We start from the raw sequence: 19,789 nt of genomic DNA, 5'->3' as shown, positions 1-19,789 counted from the left end.
CTGGTGTCTAAAATATTGCTCTATCAGGTAAATGGTTATGGCAGTTCCTTTGGAAGTTAAATCCCTTTGGCATAAGGCGAAAAAGTAAATTTTGGCATGGAAGAGAGCAAATTTATCATTAAATTCTGGTACTAGAGCTACTCATGAGAGTTTCATCCTGTAGAATTCTTATATGTTCTTTCCTTTTGTCATATATAAACTAGGAGGTGGCTCTTTATTTGTTTTTGGCTGGATCTATGGATGGGAGATATTTCTTTTTTATCTTTCCATGGTTCATAATGTTGCTCTTCTTTAGTTGTTTCCCATGAAATGAATTTCTGGAGGTGCATGCACTCTCTTTCTTCATTTACTTTGCTGGATGCTCTTCACCTTTATTCTTAATGGAATCTTGGTGCGGATTTTGGATGGTTCTGAACTTTTTTATTTATTTGATAATCTAATTTGATATTCCATATCTTTCCACCCATGAATCTTTATTAAGGTCCATGTTTACTTGGGTCTCAGTCCTCAATAGAGTCAACACCAACAATCTGTTGAGTGTAGGCCTCTCCCTCATTTTTTCTTGCTGAGATGCTTTAACAAAGATTTAGGTTCCCATTTATAACCAAAGCTATGCAAAACTATTCCATTTCCTCCACCTCATCCCAAAGCCGTCTCTTAAATCCATCAGGACAGCAAGCTCAATCATATGCCTTTTAAAAATGTAATTTTCAAACTTCAAAGCAAACACAATTCTCTGTTTCTCCTGAGCTGTGAAACTTGTACTTTTCACTTTGTCCATGGTTCTGTGTCCAATACTATATGGGATGTTGTTACTCACGTACTCCTTAATTTTAAAATAATGGCCAAAAGATAGGCCAGCCTTGTACTTGTTCATGCACCCAACACCGATACCCAAGTCGGGTAACATGGCATTTGAGTATTCATTAACAATAAACCCTTAATCCTAACTATGTGAAGTCCTGGGTCAACATAGTTTTTTTCTTTTTTCTTTCCAGTGTGGGTCAACAGTTTTTTTCTTTTTTCTTTCCAGTGTTCCAAATTATTTCTTCCTGTTCTGTCCATGTTATTAGAATGAAGTTTATTCATATATTTATTTAATGGCTAATTGAAAATGTTTCTCATATTTGTGAGGATCATGTTTATAACATTTTCTTTCTAAATCCAGGTCCTCCTAAAGTTTAACGTTCCAGATGAGCTGATTGCAAAACAAACTAGGTGGCATCGAATTGCTATGATACGCAAGCTTTCCAGTGAGCAAGCTGCATCAGGTATCAAGGTTGATCCCACAACCATCAGTAAGTATGCACGTGGCCAGCGGATGTCATTTCTTCAGCTTCAGCAGCAAACCAGAGAAAAATGTCAGGAAATTTGGGATCGACAAGTTCAGAGTCTTTCGGCCTTTGATGTTGATGAAAATGAGAGTGATTCTGAAGCAAATAGTGACCTGGATTCCTTTGCTGGAGACCTAGAGAATCTGCTGGATGCCGAAGAATTTGAGGAAAGGGAAGAAGGTAACTGTAACTCCAAGAAAGATAAAATTGATGGCGTCCGAGGTCTTAAAATGAGAAGGCACCAATCACAAGCTCAGGCAGAAGAGGAAATCGAAGATGAAGCAGCTGAAGCGGCAGAATTGTTCAGAATGCTCATGGATGGTAAGGGAACTTTGGCCTCCAGGATGTCAGTCTTATTCTTTCATATTTAAGAACAAGTGGTTTTGGAATTTTGAAACACTTATCCTCCCGCTTGGTTTGCAGAATCAGGCCTGGGGCTGAATCAAATTTGAGGCTGTGATTCCAATTCCCTTCTTCTCAAAAACAGGGACAGAGTCGTATTCTGGGAGGAATACTAATTCCATCATTGTAGGGAATGGTGATTCCCCTTTTTAACCCACAGGAATCACTATTTCCATGGACCATTATTGTTAACACCCTATTTTTTCCGGGGTCAATTTATCATAATTAGGGGAGTTCTTGATTAATTGAGCAAATAATTGACGAAAGGAAAATCCAAAGCATTAATTGAGGGTCTTCTATCTCTTCCTATCCTTTGATGAGCGTACTTTGGTTTGGACTAATTGTGGATTCCAATTTTCCTACACCGAGCAATTGGGCCACCTTTGTTTGCCTAGGAGGGCAAATCTGGATACTTTTTCATAATTTATGTTGAATTTGGAATGGGTTGTGTCTAGATCCATCCCTTTGGTAAATTAGTAAAAATAGCATTTTTAGGGGTATTTTTGGGGAAAAAAAGGTATTACGGAAAAACGCTAATGCTAGCTCTTCATAAAAGAGCTGGGGTTGGCACAAAGTTCCATGGTTTCCAGATCTAAGTAGGGGAAAAGGGGATACACATTCATATTGACAGAAGAAAAATGTAGGTTTAAGAAAGAAGGGAAAAAATCCTAGATTCTATTGAGAGGTTCATGGAGGTTTGTGGAATACTCATAGATTTGGAATGGCCTAAAGAAAGCACTATCATTATCTCCTTCTGGATCCACACTTGATCATCTCCACTCTCCATAACCTCCATCATCCATTTGCACGCACCCTCCATGACATTATTTGAGCCCATATCCCAAGATCTCCACTAGAACCTCCACAGCCCATGCCAGCAACCCTCCTATCATTATCATCCATATTTCATCTGCATGGATATATACATGCATAAATATCCCCCTCATCACTATCCCATTCCTCATTTTCCCCTTCTTCAACTTCTTCTTTGCCCTATATGCATCGGAGAAAGAGAAATGGAAGAGCTGAACCAAGGGAGTTGCCACCATTAACAACAGCTGAACCAGCAGTTTCCATCAGAGCTGTGGCTCCTGGTGGTCCAACTGACTTCACTCTGTTCCCTCCAATGCTACTATTGCAGAAACGAGAGAGTGAGCAACTGCAGCTCCGACCATGGTGAGATACCACAGTGAAGCGCCGGCGGTCGGGGCTAGGCCTGCATGGGTCAGGTGGTTGAACAAGAAGGTTTCAATGGAACCCTAATGCTGGAAGAAGACACAACCCCCCTCCCCTTGGGGAGTAAGCTTATGACTTTGTTAGGGTCAACTAGATAATTTTTAATATTTTTTATTTAATCTTTTCAATTATTTTAAAATTAATACAACAAACAACAACAACAATAACAAAACCAAGCCTTAGTCCCACTAAGTGGGGTCGGCTATATGAATCCTTTTCCGCTAATTTATGCGATCGTGGACCATTTCTTTTGATAGATTCAAGGATATTAAATCCCTACTCACAATCTCCTCCCAAGTTATTTTAGGTCTATCCCTACCCCTTCTACTGCCCCTCACAGTAACTAAGTCACTCTTCCTCACAGGTGCACTATAAGGCCTATGTTGCAAGTGTCCATACTATCTGAGTCGTCCCTCCCTTATCTTATCTTCTATAGGAATTACACCTAACTTACTACGAATATGTTCATTCCTTAATTTATCTTTCAATGTTATGTTTGGATATTATGTTTCTTTGTCGCCCAACATTCTGATCCATATAGCATAGTTGGTCTTATAGCTGTCCTTTTAAAATTAATAGAGCACCAAAAAAATCAAAGAGCCAAAAAAAATAAAAATAAAATCTTTATTATTCTTCTTTTATGTAGTTTTGTTATTTTATTTTGATTATTGTTTTCATTATTATTGTTATTTTTCTGTACAACGTCGTCGTTGTTGTTATCATTTTTTATCCTGATAGCAAAAGAAGAGATTTCATTAATTAGTTATAAGCGAAGAACTTACAAAGAGGAATGAGATATCTCCCACCAAAATTCTTGAAAAACCCAGAAAAAAGAAACTAAAAACCAAATAAACACTATGAAATATCAAAGTAAATGATTCCTCCATTCTCATTGAACTTCCAAAAAGCTAACTTCCTCAAAGCATCCAAAGCCAACGGACCAAGCAGAGGCCAATTGTTGAATCTTCTACCAGACCAGCTGCCAATTCAATTTTTTCCCTGAAAAAATTCCTTGCATTGCGCTCCAACCATAATCCCCACAACATTGAAAATATCCTGATTTCCAAAGAGCAAAGCCCTATCCTTCCTAATTCCAACACCCTTGGAAGAAATAGCCAACATCCCTTCCACCGGTGCTAGACAAACCCAAGTTTCTAACAACAACCCATTTAATTCATGAAAACCAAGGTGTAGTCCCAAGAGGGTGAGGGTGGGGGGGGGGGGGTGGGGGGTGAATTGGGTTTTCAAATTTTCTTTTAATTCTTTTTGTGAATTCTTAACCTCTTGTTATTTCAGCATTCATACAACCAATCCTTAGTTCTTTATTCAATCCACAACTAATCACAACAAAACTCAAGTAAATTTAAATATTCAGCCAATCAATCAACTAAAGTGTTCAATTCACAAAATTCAATATTCAGCACTTTGACAATTCTCAGCTTTTATTGACAGCCCTGTGTGTGTAATTGTTTCAAGCCCTGTATTAAGTGAAATTTGATTCAAGCCCTGTGGTTAATGTAATTGATCTTTCTTTATGATAATCAATATAACATCCACACTCTTTCAAAAATCAGATTTCAAATAATTCTTTAGTTAATAGGTTTTGGGTTGTTAACCAATTAACGTACTCCCTTAGGGTTTTCGCAAATTATTGATCAACCAACGTACTCCCTTTCGGTTTCCACAATCCCAAAAATAAATTAAACTTCAGTTTATTTAAAATCCAATCCACATAGTTTTTATGATTAAGAAATATGAATCATCCACGCAGTTAATTTATGTTGAAAATAAAGAGAGTAAGGGAAAGAGAGTGAGACCAGGGCTTTTACGAGGTTTGGCTTATCCCGAGCCTACGTCCTCGCCTTAGGCAAACCACCTAAGGATTCATTAAATCAGTTCCTTTCCAGGCGGAACAAAACTGTTACACACTCCTTTAATAGGCTAGAGCACTGCCTCTCCAAGTGATACCCCACACTCGGTCACTCCTTCAATTGGCTAGAGCTGCACCTCTCCAAGTGATACCCCACACTTGGCCAACGATCCAACAACCTGGAATCATCAAAGAAACAAGAAACAAGAAACAAGAGCTGCGTACAATAATGCTTTCACACAAAGCAGATTAGTATAATTTCAAAACTATATACTTCAAAGTAAATCAATATGAAATTGAAATTGAAGCTCAAGGGAATTTATCACCGATTAATTCTTTCAATGAATGAAAGATTTTAGACTTGAAGCACAAACTCAGTGATTGAGAGTAAGCAATACTCAATGGAATTCGTGAGCAATATGTGAGCAAGAGAGCCTTTGCAAGATGAGAGTAATTGATAGAGTTTGAGATCTGAATTTGATGCTTGGTGAATAAAATCAATGGCCTTGGGGGCTAATTATAGATTTAGAAAAGCATTTAACTTGATCCCCAAGTTTACTTGGAGTAGTGTCCAAGTTTTAGACAAATTTGAGTCCCAAGCGATTAATTTTAAAAACTTTACCGTTATAAAAAAAATCGCGTGGCAGTAGCCTGTCACTTTTGGTTAGGTGCCTGTCACTTTAAAACTCAGTTTTAAATCAAAGGCAGAAGGGTGGCAGTCGCCTGGCAGAACCCAGTCAGGTGTCTCAATTTACCACGTCAGGCACCTGTCAAGGTCTGGTTAGTAGCCTGACGACCTTCTGTCTGTCCATCTTAAAAACACTAAATATGTCAGCCTACTGATGATTTTCAGTCAGGCTTTTGTCTAGTTCAAAACACTATTTTTAAGATTTCTTTTCAAAAACTCTATTTGCTTCTCAAATCTTGAATTTTTGATTTGTTTACTTTAAAAAATATTTTTCAAGATTAAAGTTTAGGTCTCTAGGTCTCTTATACCTAATGAGCTTCAACGAATTTCATATCAATGTATACTTGAAGTACTTACATAATATGTCCTATGAACTCTTTCATCTTTTCATTTCTTGTACTCCTTGAAGTCTTCATGTATGAACATGTCCTATAGCTTCTTTCAAACTTTCAATTCTTGATCACTTGAATTTGATGTAAGCTTTTGAAAACATTCCATGTGATCATTTTCTTCAAGCTTTATTAAATCATCCATGAATCCATGCTTTAGGATTCATATGATCATCCTCCTTTGAAATATAAGCTTTCATGAATCCTTTTGAACACTTGACCTTGCTTTCTCATGGTTGTGTCATGAAATGTCATCACTTAACCAAATATGTTAAGTTCTACTTGTTTGTTAGCATCAAAACAGGATGTTAAGCCTTGTAAGGCCAACAATTCATTCTAGATTCTCCAAGTAAAATCACAATGCAAGAACAAATGAGATGTTGTTTTGAAATTCAACTAACAAAGCACACAAACATCTTGAGATAAGGCCTTCAAAGGTCTCTTGGTTTGCACAATAGTATTGATTCTATTAAGTAGAGTCAACTAAATGAAAGCCTTAATCTTTGGGGGAGCTTTGGCCTTACAAATAGATTAATATAGAAGAAAACAAGAGTTGGAACAAGTCAAAAACTCAAAAAATATATATTTACAAGAATACACTCCTTAATGATCCAAAGCCCAAGACCAAGTATCCCTAGGTGAAGAAAGATGACACTTGTTCAATAACGACAAGAAGGAGCAAAGTTTCATAAGCTCTTTATCATTTAGAGATCTTCTAAAATGACAGTTCCAAGAAACCAGAGGGTTAACCAAATCAACCACAAAGAAAGAAATCATACTATCCTGCCCTAAGCTTAATCGAAAGAGAAGAGGAAAATATGTGGATATAGCACATTCCCCAAATATGAATCATAGAACCCCCCTACACCAAAAAAAAAATTGATGTGAAGAGTGAATAAGAGATAAATCTGATAAATAGATCTCCATGGGCTCTCCAATGAACATAAAAAACTAACATTGGTATCCCACCCATTCACACCTTGCCCATGCTTACTTGTAATCACTTTATGTCAAAGTAAATGATCTTCTAAGGGAAAACTCCATAACCATTTAGCTAGGAAAGCGATGTTTTTAGACACCAAATCCAAGACCCAGCCCTCCCTCCAATTTAGACTGCAGACCTCTTCCCACCTTACTAAATGATCCTGAAAACCCCCAACTTTAGACCAAAAGAAATCTCTTATTATTTTATCAATTTTATGTGCATCCCCACTTGAGTTTTGAAAATAGGCAAATAATATAACGAGATACTAGATAAGGAAACCTAAATGAGTGTGATTCTACCCACTAGGGAAAAGATTATCCCCTTCATCTGTCCAACCTCTTGGCCACTCTTTCCACTACTAGGTTCCAAAACTTCATGAATCTGCAATTGCCCCCCAAAGAGAACTGTAAATAGGTCAAAGGCCAGCCTAGAAGACCATACCCCACCTCAGAAGGCCACTATCTACTCACTTAAGAGGCATATAAATATTTGTTATCCACTTTTCCCCAAGTTTATTTTAAGTGTTATCATTGGTATTGTTATTATTTGATTTGTCTTTAAAATCCAAAAAAAAAGTGAACGAAAATAGAAAAGAGGAAACTTTATTTATTAGTATTATTATTTAGATTTTTTGTTGACGTTTATTAACTTTACTATTATTTATTATCATATGTATTTAGAACTATTATTTGCATTTGTTCTTAAAAATACAAAAAAAAAAGAAAAAAACAAAAAAAAGAGAGAATACGACAACAGCAAGAGGCCTCAAGTCCCACTGGGTGCGGTTGGTTACATGAATTCTTCTTTTCCAATTCCCCGGATCGACAATTTTTTTCTCTACTAGATTAAGGGCTATTAAATCCTTCTTCACTATCTCATTCTAAGTTATTTTAGGCCTACCCCTACCCTTTTTCATCTCAGAAACAATAACTCACTCCTTCTCATTGGTGATCTACTAGGTCTGTGTTTCAAATGCCCAAACCATCTAAGTCGCCCCTCACCTTATCTTATCTTCGACTAGTGCTATGCCTAAATTATTGTGTATATGCTCATTCCTTAGTTTATCTTTTAATGTTATTTCACTCATCCTCCTTACCATTTGTATTTCGGCAACTTTTACTTTTTGTACATGTGTTTTTAGTTGCCTAGCATTCTGAATCATAAAGCATAGCTTGCCTTATAGCCATCTTGTATAACTTACCTAAGAATTCATGATATAAATATCTGACAAAGTTTTATGCTAGCTGTTAGCTACCTAACACAACCCTGTTCCTTTATCTGGGCTTGGGTCTGGCTGTGGTGTACAAAGATAATTTGAGTTACATAAACGAAATACAAGTTTGAGTTTTTTTCTTTTCTTTTCTTTTTTCCTTTTGAATGCTAACTTATTTCACATAGACAATTTTCTAAAGTACACCCTGCAATCAGTGGAACCACACAAACAACACAATGCATTTAAAAATTTAAAGCATACAATTCTGGTTGTGAATCCAAGTTAGACTAAAATTCAAAAACTCGTGTCATAGTAATTCTTGAAAAATTTTGTATACTGCAAGATTTTCCAATGGAAAACACAAAAATGCATATGTTAAGTCTATAGATCATAAAAACAAAATATACTCTACTAACCAACAATTGAAAAAAAAAATAGTAATAATACTAATAAAAGGAAATGACAATAAAGGAGAAACTATCACAAGTGGCTGAAACTAAAAGGAAATGACAACAGTTGTCTGAAAATACTACCTTAAGTAACCTTTGGCGGTGAAAATTTGATGTTGCTAAAGAAAAATCAATCGAAGAATATTGAAGCAACAAGGGACTGCATAAATTCTTCAATCCAAATTCAAGATTCAAATTCAATATTGTGAAGGAGTTGAAAAGAGAATATTAAAAAAATATCACAAAGTGTTTTTCTAGCTAATTTCTCATAATATACTTATTATCATTAGGCCATTGTTATTTTTTATTATTTATGTCCTAATTTCTTCATTAATAAATATAAAAACATAAAAAAATGGAGAAATTTTCTAAAAATTCTATAGCTTCTTTCTAGGTTTAATGGGGTTTCTTTAGCTTGAAAATTGGAAAACTAAAAAAAGGAAAGGGTCTCCCTTGTATGTATGGTTTTGACATTGCGTTGTTTTTGTTTCTTATTTTAGAAAAATTAAAACTTTTAGAATTAGAAAGGCAAGGTTTTTTTTTTTTTTAATTATTTTTTTTAGGTTTCTTTTGATAGCCTCTTTTAGTTAAGGGTAATATCGCATAGGATCTTAGTTTTCTTAATGATTTCTATCAGATTACCACTTTACCTAAAAGCTTAACTTGTGAGGTTGTGGGTCAACAATATATATCAAGCTTTAACAACCGCTGCACATGTAGCCCGATAGCATGTGGAGAGATAAACAAACACAAAGCACAAGACTAAAACCCTTTATAAGGAATACAATAATTTTTCAAAACCACAAATAAATGTTGCAACAAGACTAGAACCCAAGACGTCCTAGTAACCATCTCTGATACCATGTTAGACAACCACTTTACGTAAAAACTTAAGATGTTGGGTTGTGGACCAATAATGTATATCAAGCTTTAACAATTTCCTTTTGAGTGCTATAAGTGTTATTCTTGTTTTGCTTAAGGATTTTGTTTCCTTTTGTGGTGTATTATGTATCTTCTCTTGCTTAATTGAAAAATCTTACTTCATCTTGCAATCTATTCTCAAATGACCATCTGATGTTTAATCTTGAAAACCCTAATTCAATGAATCCAACAATGGAGCTTGAAATTGGAACAATAGTATCCTTTAGGGATTCTTGAGGTGAGACCATGGGAGAAACCCTATGCACTTGACCAGGTATTAGATGCTCATGAAGTGGATCAATATCTAATGGAAAGCTAGCCTAAAATCACAATGATTAATCAAATTCCATGCTTTATTTAAGTTAGAAATATTCTGAAGTTGTTTAGGTGCTGGAAGAGGGGTGTTGAGGGTGCTGTTACCTTCCCCTCACATAACTGTACTTACAAACTCAGCCTTGGTTCATAAACCAAATAAAGACGTGCCTTTTAGAGATTAGACTTGGGTTTAACTTAGACTTTCTTTACAATGGTAGTAAATAGATGAGCTAACCATACCTAGGGTGAACATAGGTTAGTGGCAACACTATAGAACCTTAAAAGACAAATGAAGACCAAATATTTTAGATTGCCATCCCCATCAAGGCGTTGAATCCCTAGTCTGCATGTGTTGACAATTATAAACCTAAACAAATACTTTAATAACAAAAATACTCAACCATTAAAACTTCCCAAATCACCCAAATGCCCTAGCAATACTTGTCTCTTTGTGTCAAAGAATCTCTAGACTGGCTGCTGCAACAAGAGTACTCCTGGGAGAGCTCTCTCTCTCTCATCTGTTTCTACTGAGATGGCGGACCAAAGGGGCAGGTGGAAAGTGGGGAAAGCTCTCCCTACCTAGTTCTCTTGTAGCTAGATCCTCCTAAGCTACAAGAATCGTTAGTTAGAATGGGACTCTTAACTCAGCGCTTTTTTGCAGGAAACCTCATTGTTCCCGCTGCATATTTGTCGATGTCATTGCAGCACTCCCTCATCTGATTTTAGATTTGTTGAGGCTGATTCTGATGCTGCACATTCCAACAACCTCCTAGCATCACTCATCTCCCTTTTTATTATTTTTTATTTTTTATTTTTTTCCCATAACGGGCTTTGGCCAGAGTGCCAACATTTGGTGGGGAGCAACTGTCTTTTGGAACCTTCTTGTTGCCAAGTACACACATAAAAAACTGGGAGGAGTTGTGTGATTTATATCAGATCTGTAGGATAGTTGTGACAGTGGATAAAAGCCAAGTTTGATCAAAGTTTACTAGTGATGTACACTTCTTGGTTAAATCCTTTTCCAATGCTGTCTCCAAAAGAAATATGGTGTTGAGCAATGGTATTTTCCTTGGCAGGCTATTTGAAGTCTAAAGTTACCCAAAGGTAGCTCTTTTTATACTGGGCAGCACCTAGGAGCACTTCAAACAGATTAAAGAGACAAAGCTTTAGAAAAATAATAATAATAAAACAGATGTAATATTTATTTTATGGAAAAACCAAAATTAAATAAAGTTAATTAAATTTAAATAATTGAAATATTGAAAATTTGAATGTTTCTGCATAAGGGCTTTTTTTGGAAATTTCATTGTTCTTAATTCCATTCTGGCCTCAATTTGGGAATACAAACGCCGCAATAGAATTCAAACAGCAATTCTGGCAGCCATCTTGTGTGACTAATCAAACGAGGTAATTACATTCCAAAAATGATTACGTTCCTGCCCCTATTTTTTCCTGCTTAAACTCTATTCCACAATCCAAACATGGGGTTAGATTTTATGCCATCTGTAAATTTTTTGTCCAATTGAATTGCATTTTGATTGGCTCAATCTTTACAGCTTCTGGATTAAGAGCATATAGGATAGTGATAAGCATCTTTTTATTGGTCGGTGGCTATTTATGCCATGATGCAGAAAAAAAAATTGTGAGTGTGTAATGCAAATATTGTTAAAAATTATATCAAAGAGGAAAACAAACATTGGGGCCTGCTTTTCCAAACTTCTAAACTGTTCTCTAAAATGCCATATGTATGCCAAACATTTTAAGGAAGGTAGTATTTCTGTTATTGTGGTGTCACAGGGTGGCAAGTGGTCGGGGGAGGAATTTTGTCGGAGAGTTGGAGGGATGGGTGTGATCACAAGGAATCCTGAGTGTGTTGCATAGATGGTTACTGATTTTTATATTCAAATGAGGATGATAGAGCTATGATTTAGGCATCAGATTGGTGTCCCATTTCTCTAGATAAAACAACTGGTTAGGGAGACATGTAGAGGAAGAAGATAAGGTCAACGAAGCAGCATTTGAAATGGAGGGACATAGCACCTAGGCCCATTGGATTTACTATGATTTTCAATCAGGATTATTGGGATTCTTTTAAAGAAAATATTAAAGGTATGTAATGAGTTTTATGATAATGGTGTGATGGGTACAAGTATGAATGCACCTTTTATTACTGTTGTTCCTAAAGACCATAGTAATAGGGTTAGGGATTTTTAGCCCATCATTTTGGTGATGAATGTTTATTAAATTTGGACCAGAGTTCTCTTTTAAAGGTTGGTGGGGTTTTGATGGACAATATTTTCCCATAATCAGAGTGCTTTTCTATTTGTGGTCTTCAAATTTCAGATGTGAACTCTGGTGGCAAATGAGGTCACAGAAGTGGGGGATACTGCCACTATTCTGATTTTTGTAGCCCATATTTATCATCTTTCTTTATCCTTTTGTTCATTGTAAAGTTGGTAAGGAAGAGAGAATTTGTTTCTGGGGAGACCTTTTGGATTGAGGAGGCTCCTTTAGCTCAATCCTTTCCCGTCCCTTTCATTTACCTATTCTCTATGGCATTTCAATTTCTAATTTTTCTTTTAATTTGGGGAGTGTACAACCAAGGTCTTAAATTTCGATTTTGACTCAAATTTTGAAACTCCAAAAGTACGTAAATTTTGACTGAAATTTCGATTTGGATTTGAAAAAATAACAGATTTTAGTAGTAAAGCATGGAATTCTTTGTGAAAATTTAGAAATGGTTAACAAGCATAATAATATAAGTTATAGGACTAATATATTACAAATTAAATACATCTATGTTTTGTACGAGGTGGAAAAGTTGTAATATAGTATGTGTATCAAACATATGTGTAAGATAATATACGTTAAACATATTCAGCTAATACAAATGGAATTTATAAATCATTTAAATATTATTTATTATACAAATAATGATAATTTAGACATGAATGGTTAAATAAAATATCACTGTCATTTTATTCTTTCATATAATTTCAAAAGCACTTGTAATAATATTCTGTTTCAATAAAATAAATAAAAGAAATTAAGATAGAAATTTCACTTCACTCCTCAATTTCTCATTTGAATTCTGACAAAATTTCATTGTATAGTTAAAATTTCAACAAGTTTTGCTAAAATTTTGAGATTTCGATAAATTTCAGATGATTCGTTGATATTTGGACGGAAATTATGCAAGACAGAAATGCACTGCCATTTCGAGGGTGATGGGAATCGGAAATTTTGATGGAAATTTCGAGAATTTCGTGGAAATTTAAGACCATGTGTACAACCTTGGGATTTTCACTTTATAATTTTAGAGAGATAGATGAATGATCTTATTTTATTGAATGCGCTTGATTCTTTTCATACTTATTTAGGGAAATAGAAGATTTTGGGGTCTAAATTCTTCTTGGGAATATTCTTGTTAAGTATTTTTCTTGAAATGATCATGTGCCTATTTCTATTAATTTCTTCTTACATTCTTTTATTTAGAAAGCTAAAGCTCCCACAAAGATAAGGATTCACTTGGACTATGATTCTTAATAAAATCAATAGTTTTAGAAGAGAATAGGCTATTTTTGTAATTACTGGTGTGAGAGATGGCATCTTTTGTATTCCATGTTTTTCTTTTATTAATATATAAAAAGGCAGACCGGAAGCTGTATGAAAGGCTTCAGGAAACTGCAGACAATTTTATTCTCTCCTCTTTTCTCTTATTATCTTCTTCTCTTCTTATTCTTTAACTTTACAAAATGGTATCAGAGCACTGGTCTCCCATAAATATGATTTATCAAAGTTGGTTTGGACACTCTTATTTTCTTTAGCTAAAAGCTTAATCTATTTGGTTGCGAGTCAACAATATATATCAAGCTCTTACTCTCATGTACAGGTGCAGAGATAAAATATAGGATAAATAACGCCCATTATAGGGAATAAGATAATTTTTAACCATTACATAATAATACGGGCAACTAGACTAGACCCCAGGACCTTTTGGCAAAACCATAGATCTGATACCTTGTTGGATTACCACTTAAATGCTTAAGCTGTTATTTTGTGGACCAACAATTTATATCAAGCTTTAACAATTGTAACTTCAGTTATGTAGTCATAGCTGCCTCTTGAACTTCTGGACTTTTTAAGGTCTGAATTGTTGTTCTTTGCTAGTACGTGCTGCCTAATTTGGCATTATCATGTATTCATCCCAAACTGATTTGTGCTGAAGTAGTGTATTAAGGGTGGTTCTGATGGCATCCACAAAGAGAGCTTTGGATGATACTTTTAACGGCCATCAAATTGGTTGGACCCTCAAACTACTTATGGGTTGAGGTAATGCATGTATGTATTAAAGCAAAAGAGAAGTCCTAGTGTCTATTGCATTCTCCTCTGTCTCCAAATTCCCAAGGATTATGAAGTTTGGATGAAAGAGAACATCATATTGCTTATGTGGTTATGGAATAGTATGGAGCTGTAAATTGTTGTGAATGTGATGCTTCATAGACTAGGTTCTATGGGATGATCTTCGTGAAAGTCTCTCACAAGATAATCAAACTGATCTCTTTGACTAGATACTTAATTTAAGTACTTATTGACACAAGTACTTAATTTAAATACTTCTTAGAAAAGTGCTTATTTTTTAAGACATTCCAAACAGTCTTAAGTTTATTGAATAACATGGAGCCGTAAATTGCTGTGTTTGTGATGCTTCATAAACCAAGGTTCTATGGGATGATCTTTGTGAAAGCTTCTCACAAGAATCAAATTCGTGTTTTTGATAGAATTTTTTTCAAAAATGAATAAGAAGGTAGGTTCATTAGTGAAGCACTTTGAAGGGTATGTGGGAGGAACTCAAACATCTATCAACCTTGGTTGCCGAAATTCTGTCTAGGTTAAGTCTTGAGCTTCAACCCATTTGTGATTAGATTCTAGTTAAAGGCTTGATATTCATTATTGGCCCACAACCTAACAGCTTAAGCTTTTAGGTAAAGTGATAATTTAACATGCTATTAGAGTTGTTTACTAGGAGGTCGTGGGTTCTAGTCTTGTTGCCTGCGTTTATTTTGTGATGTTTAAAAATTATTGTACTCCTTGTAAGGAGTGTTATTTATCATTTGTTTATCTCTGCACGTGCTGTCGGGCTTCATGTGCGAGGGGTTGTTAAAGGCTTGATATACATTGTTGCCCTACAACCTAACAGCTTAAGCTTTTAGGTAAATTGGTAATTTTAACAATTCTTGCTGATGATACCATAACATCCATGAAGCATATGCACGAATCCAATCAATCACCAAATACAACTCTCAGTCTTTTTCTCAAGCTTCTTCTCATGATAGTTGAGTCATTTACATGGTAAGGGAAGTGTTAGGATGAGATTTGGATGGTTTCCATGGTCAGACGTAGTGTATCAAGAGTTTGTCGTGGTAATTCTTGCATTTGCACACATTATGGCAAGGACAACCATAGCATTGATCGTTATTGGGATCTCCATGGGAAACCTACTTGGGCCAATAATTTTCTTGCCAAGGGTGATTCTAGTGTTGACACTTCAAGTGCACTTGACCAATGTGGGGGATTGCATCACATATTGTGTTCAAGAGGAGTACAACAATCTTGTCGGCATGATTCAACAATTCCAAACTCAGTCTTCTACATCTAGTGCTACTGTCCCATTTAGGTACAATCAGGCTTCTTGCCTCTTTATCCTCTTTATTATGGGTTCTAGAGCTTCCTCCCATATAACAAGCACTCTAGGTTTACTCTTGCTACACTAGTTTCTTGTTGTGGAATTACTATTTCGTTTCCTTCTTTTCCTCCTTTCTCTTTTTTATGTATGCCTAGATTTCTCTTGAACTTGTTATCAATTAATCAAGCAACTAAATCTTATAACTATTCCATAACCTTCATTCTTTTTCATTGTATTATTTAGGATCTCTAGACAAAGAGGAGGATTGGTGAATGGCTTGAAAGGGATAGCCTATACTATTTGTGGTGGTAGATCCATCTTTTGTACCTTTTTTTTGAGAACAGTAGGATGCTCTTTTGGGTGATCCATCTTTTCAAGAACTACAACAAGTTTTTCAATTCTACTTCTTATTTGAAGTGTTCTTCATGTCAATTATGAAAGAATATTAGGACATCTTTCCTGTCTAGAGTCGACTCATGGTAAATCATTGGTTTCGCATATTCATTCAAATATGTCATTAATGTTTTGCCCTACGTATGATTTTCGCTCATAATTGGTCGATTACTAGGAGGTCTCCTGGGTTCTAGTCTCATTGCCTGCGTTTATTGTGTGGTGCTTAGAAAATTATGGTATTCCCTGTAATGGGTGCCATTTTTCATGTGTTTATCTCTCCATATGCTATCGGGCTCCATGTGCTATTGGACTACACTTGCGAGGGAGTGTTAAAGCTTGATATACATTGTTGGCTCACAACCTAACAACTTAAGTTTTTAATTAAAGTGGTAATCTAACTCTCTTCAATGTGATAATGCACATGATTTTGTTCAAAATTCAATCTTTTTGCTTGGCTAAATGAATCATTCCTCAAAACTCAGATGCACATACTCCTCAGCAAGATATAGTAGCTAAACAAAAAAATAAACATTTACTTGACATAGCACAATATCTACTCTTTCATATGCATGTTGCTACCCTTTGAACTCGTACTCTTATTATAGCATGTTCTACTTAATAATTTGCCCTCTAGTGTTCTACGAGGACAAATTCCCTTCTTTATTGTGTATAAAACTTTCCATATTTTCTGTTGTGCCTAGTGTCACTAGGTGCACATGTTTTGTTCATGTTCCACATACTAGTCAGGACAAGTCTTTCTTTGTGTTGTCAATGTGTCATTTTTGGATACTCAAGAATTCAAAAATGATGTTAATGTTATAATCTCCAAACTCATAAGAAATATGTTAGAGCAGATGTGACCCTATTTTAGGGGACACCATATTTCTCTAGTGTTCGGTCTTTCCTTAGACGAATCTATTTTGAGTCCATCAATGACCCCACCCCCCCAAAATTTTTTTTTGTTGATCCCCCTATTCTTTTACCCTTATTCCTTTTGAGAAAAATTTCACTCCTCTTCCAAATCCATCAATTTCTAATCAGAGAAACAATTAAGGGTTTATGAACAATAGAAATTAGGCAGAGACATCACCACCACCATACTTCCGCTTCTTTTGTTTTTCACTGTTTTGACTTTTCCAACTGGAGATCCATCCTAATGTGAATGATTTGGAATCTTGGATTTGCCAATTGCTTAAAGGAAATGTACCCAAACATGTACTCATCTATCCTAGTTGCTTATGCTATTACTTATTATGTTTGAATTCTTCCCCTTCCTAGTCCTATGTGTTCTTTTGCCTTGCCTATTTCCTCTTTCTCTATCCTTACCTAACATATTGAAGCACTTGTTAATTCTGGGTGGAAGCATGCAATGGATGTGGAAATGCATGCCTTGACTTTCAATGGATATGGGATTTTGTGGATCTTCCTCCTTGTAAGGAGTTGGTTTGGTGTTGTTGATCTATTCTCGATGACTATATTGAATGGCTTAAAACCCGATTTGTAAGAGTACACTCAACCATACTGTATTGTTATTCCAAGACCTTCTTTCTTGCTACTCAACTAAGTATGTTCATGAATTGATCTTGTTGGTAGTTAATTATGTTGGGTCTTATCCCAATTGGATGTAAAGAATGCCTTCTTCTATAGAGATTTGTAGGAAAAGGTATACACAGAGCGGCAAGTATGTTGCTCGAGGGAGGATGGTAAGACACCTAGGTTGCATAAGGCCATTTATGGTCTTTAGTAGTCTCTTCAAGTTTGGCTTGACAAATTTAGCATGGTGGTCTCTACATTTGGTCTTACCTAATGCTACTCAGACCAATTCAATCTTCGTTCACAAAAAGGAAACAAATGTCGTACTTCTAGTTGTTTATGTTCATGGTATCATCGTTACTAGAAATGACCTAAGCTGTATTATAAATGCAAAGGAGTGGTTTCAAGAAAAAAATCCGAATCAAGGCCTTGGGTACTTTGCATTACTTTCTTGGTATTTAAATTGTATAGTGTAAGAAAGGGTTTTCTATCTTAGCAAGAATACACCTTGGACTTGCAAAATGAGACTAGTATGTTGGGAGCTAAACCAATTCTACTCCTACAGATCCCAACATGAAGTTGTCTAAGAATGTTGGATAGAACTTTGAAGACAAACATAAAAAAAAATTTTGGTTGGCTAGTTGATCTACTTGACTATTACCTAACATATTCATTAATGTGGGTGAGCTAGTTTATGGGAAATTCCAAAAACCACAATGGGACGTTGTTTCTAAGATTCTTTTGTGCCTCAAAAGCTCCTCTAGTAGATGTAATAGAAATTGAGGAATTGTGAGATCATGGAATATTCTTATGTAGATTGGGTTTTCTTGGTTGATGATTGAAGGTCGCTTATGGGTACTATACATTTGTGGGAGGTAATCTTGTTACTAGGCATAGCGAGAAACAAATTAGTTTAGCAAGATTTAGCGTTGGGAAAAATACCGCACTATCGATCATAGTGTGAATGAGCTTCTACAGTTAAAATCTTACGAGATTAAGCTTGGATATGTTTTGTGATAATCAAACTACCATTTATATTTCTAGCAACTTAATGTCTCATGGGAGGATAAGGCACATTGAAATTGGTAGTCATTTTGTGAGGGATGCTGTCTTACAGAAGGTTGTGAGAACTCTGTAAAATTTTCGAACCAGTGGATGTTTTCATGAGGCTTTTATTTAAGCATGCCCTGCGTGTTGTGCAAATTAATGTGCAGTGGAAACAAACGATCTCACACTGCAGCACTCAATAGTGAAATGTACAGAAAACACAATACGCAAATTATATGAAAGCAATCAAACAATGACATGAAGAATTACATGGTTCGGCAATGCCTACATCAACGGGAGCAAACAACAGTGTTTTTCACTATCTTCTTGTCCAAAGACATGAACATTATAGAGTTACAACATATACGATGTATATATAACCCTTTTTGGAGGTTTTCCCTATGAAACCCAACCCATACAACTTCCCAAATTCAAAATTCTAAAACCAACACTAAGTTACCGAGCCAAACCATCGACGATTTCAGACATATTGGTTGATAGTTTAATACCGAGAGCAAACAGTCGAAGTAACAAAACCAGAACAGTTGACTGTTTCTTGTCATTATGCCAAAATCGTTGACGGTTTCAAGCAAACCCAAACAGTTGAAGTAATAGAACTAGAACAGTCGACTGTTTCTTATCATCCTGACAAAACCATCCTGAAACTGTCGACAGTTTGCTCCTGCAAACCTCAGCTGCTGTTTTCTACCATGTTTTCTCATTTGTACATGCGTTCCACTCAACATATGAGCTGCATATTACAACAATCTCCACCTTAGCAAATATACACCCTTTAAGAGAAAACCAAAAACATAACCCACTGCTCCACCTGGGACAAAAAATCTGTGTAGGTTGGGACCATGGTCTTAAATTTCCACGAAATTCTTGAAATTTCCATCAAAATTTCTGATTTCCATCACCCTCGAAATTGAAATGGCAGTCAATTTCTATCTTGCATAATTTCCGTCGAAATATCAACGAATCATTTGAAATTTTAGCAAAACTTGTCAAAATTTTAACTATATGATGAAATTTCGTTAGAATTCAAATGAGAAATTTAGGAGTGAAGTTAATTTTTATCTTAATTTCTTTTATTTATTTTATTGAAACAAAATATTATTACAAGTGCTTTTGAAATTATATGAAAAAATAAACTTACAGTAATATTTTATTTAACCATTCATGTCTAAATTATCATTATCTGTATAATAAATAATATTTAAATGATTTATAAATTCCATTTGTATTAGCTGAATATGTTTAATGTATGATATCTTACACATATGTTTGATACACATACTATTTTGCAACTTTTCCACCTCATACAA

The 19,789-nt window shown here is 35.3% G+C and overlaps 1 protein-coding gene across 3 annotated transcripts in view; it reads left to right on the top strand.

Annotated features, from left to right (window-relative positions):
* Positions 1 to 19,789, top strand: part of LOC131164448 (transcription initiation factor TFIID subunit 1) — a 138,363-nt gene that overhangs the window by 98,813 nt on the left and 19,761 nt on the right. For all 3 annotated transcript variants that reach the window (XM_058121633.1, XM_058121636.1, XM_058121634.1), the window contains one exon: positions 1,169 to 1,655. In XM_058121633.1, the coding sequence (XP_057977616.1) occupies positions 1,169 to 1,655 (487 nt within the window). The remainder of the gene's footprint in view (positions 1 to 1,168; positions 1,656 to 19,789) is intronic.

This window comes from Malania oleifera, chromosome 9 (assembly GCF_029873635.1).
Source record: "Malania oleifera isolate guangnan ecotype guangnan chromosome 9, ASM2987363v1, whole genome shotgun sequence".
Classification (NCBI taxonomy): Eukaryota; Viridiplantae; Streptophyta; class Magnoliopsida; order Santalales; family Ximeniaceae; genus Malania; species Malania oleifera.
Note: the sequence above shows the minus strand (reverse complement) of the source record. Positions and strands in the feature narration are given on the sequence as shown.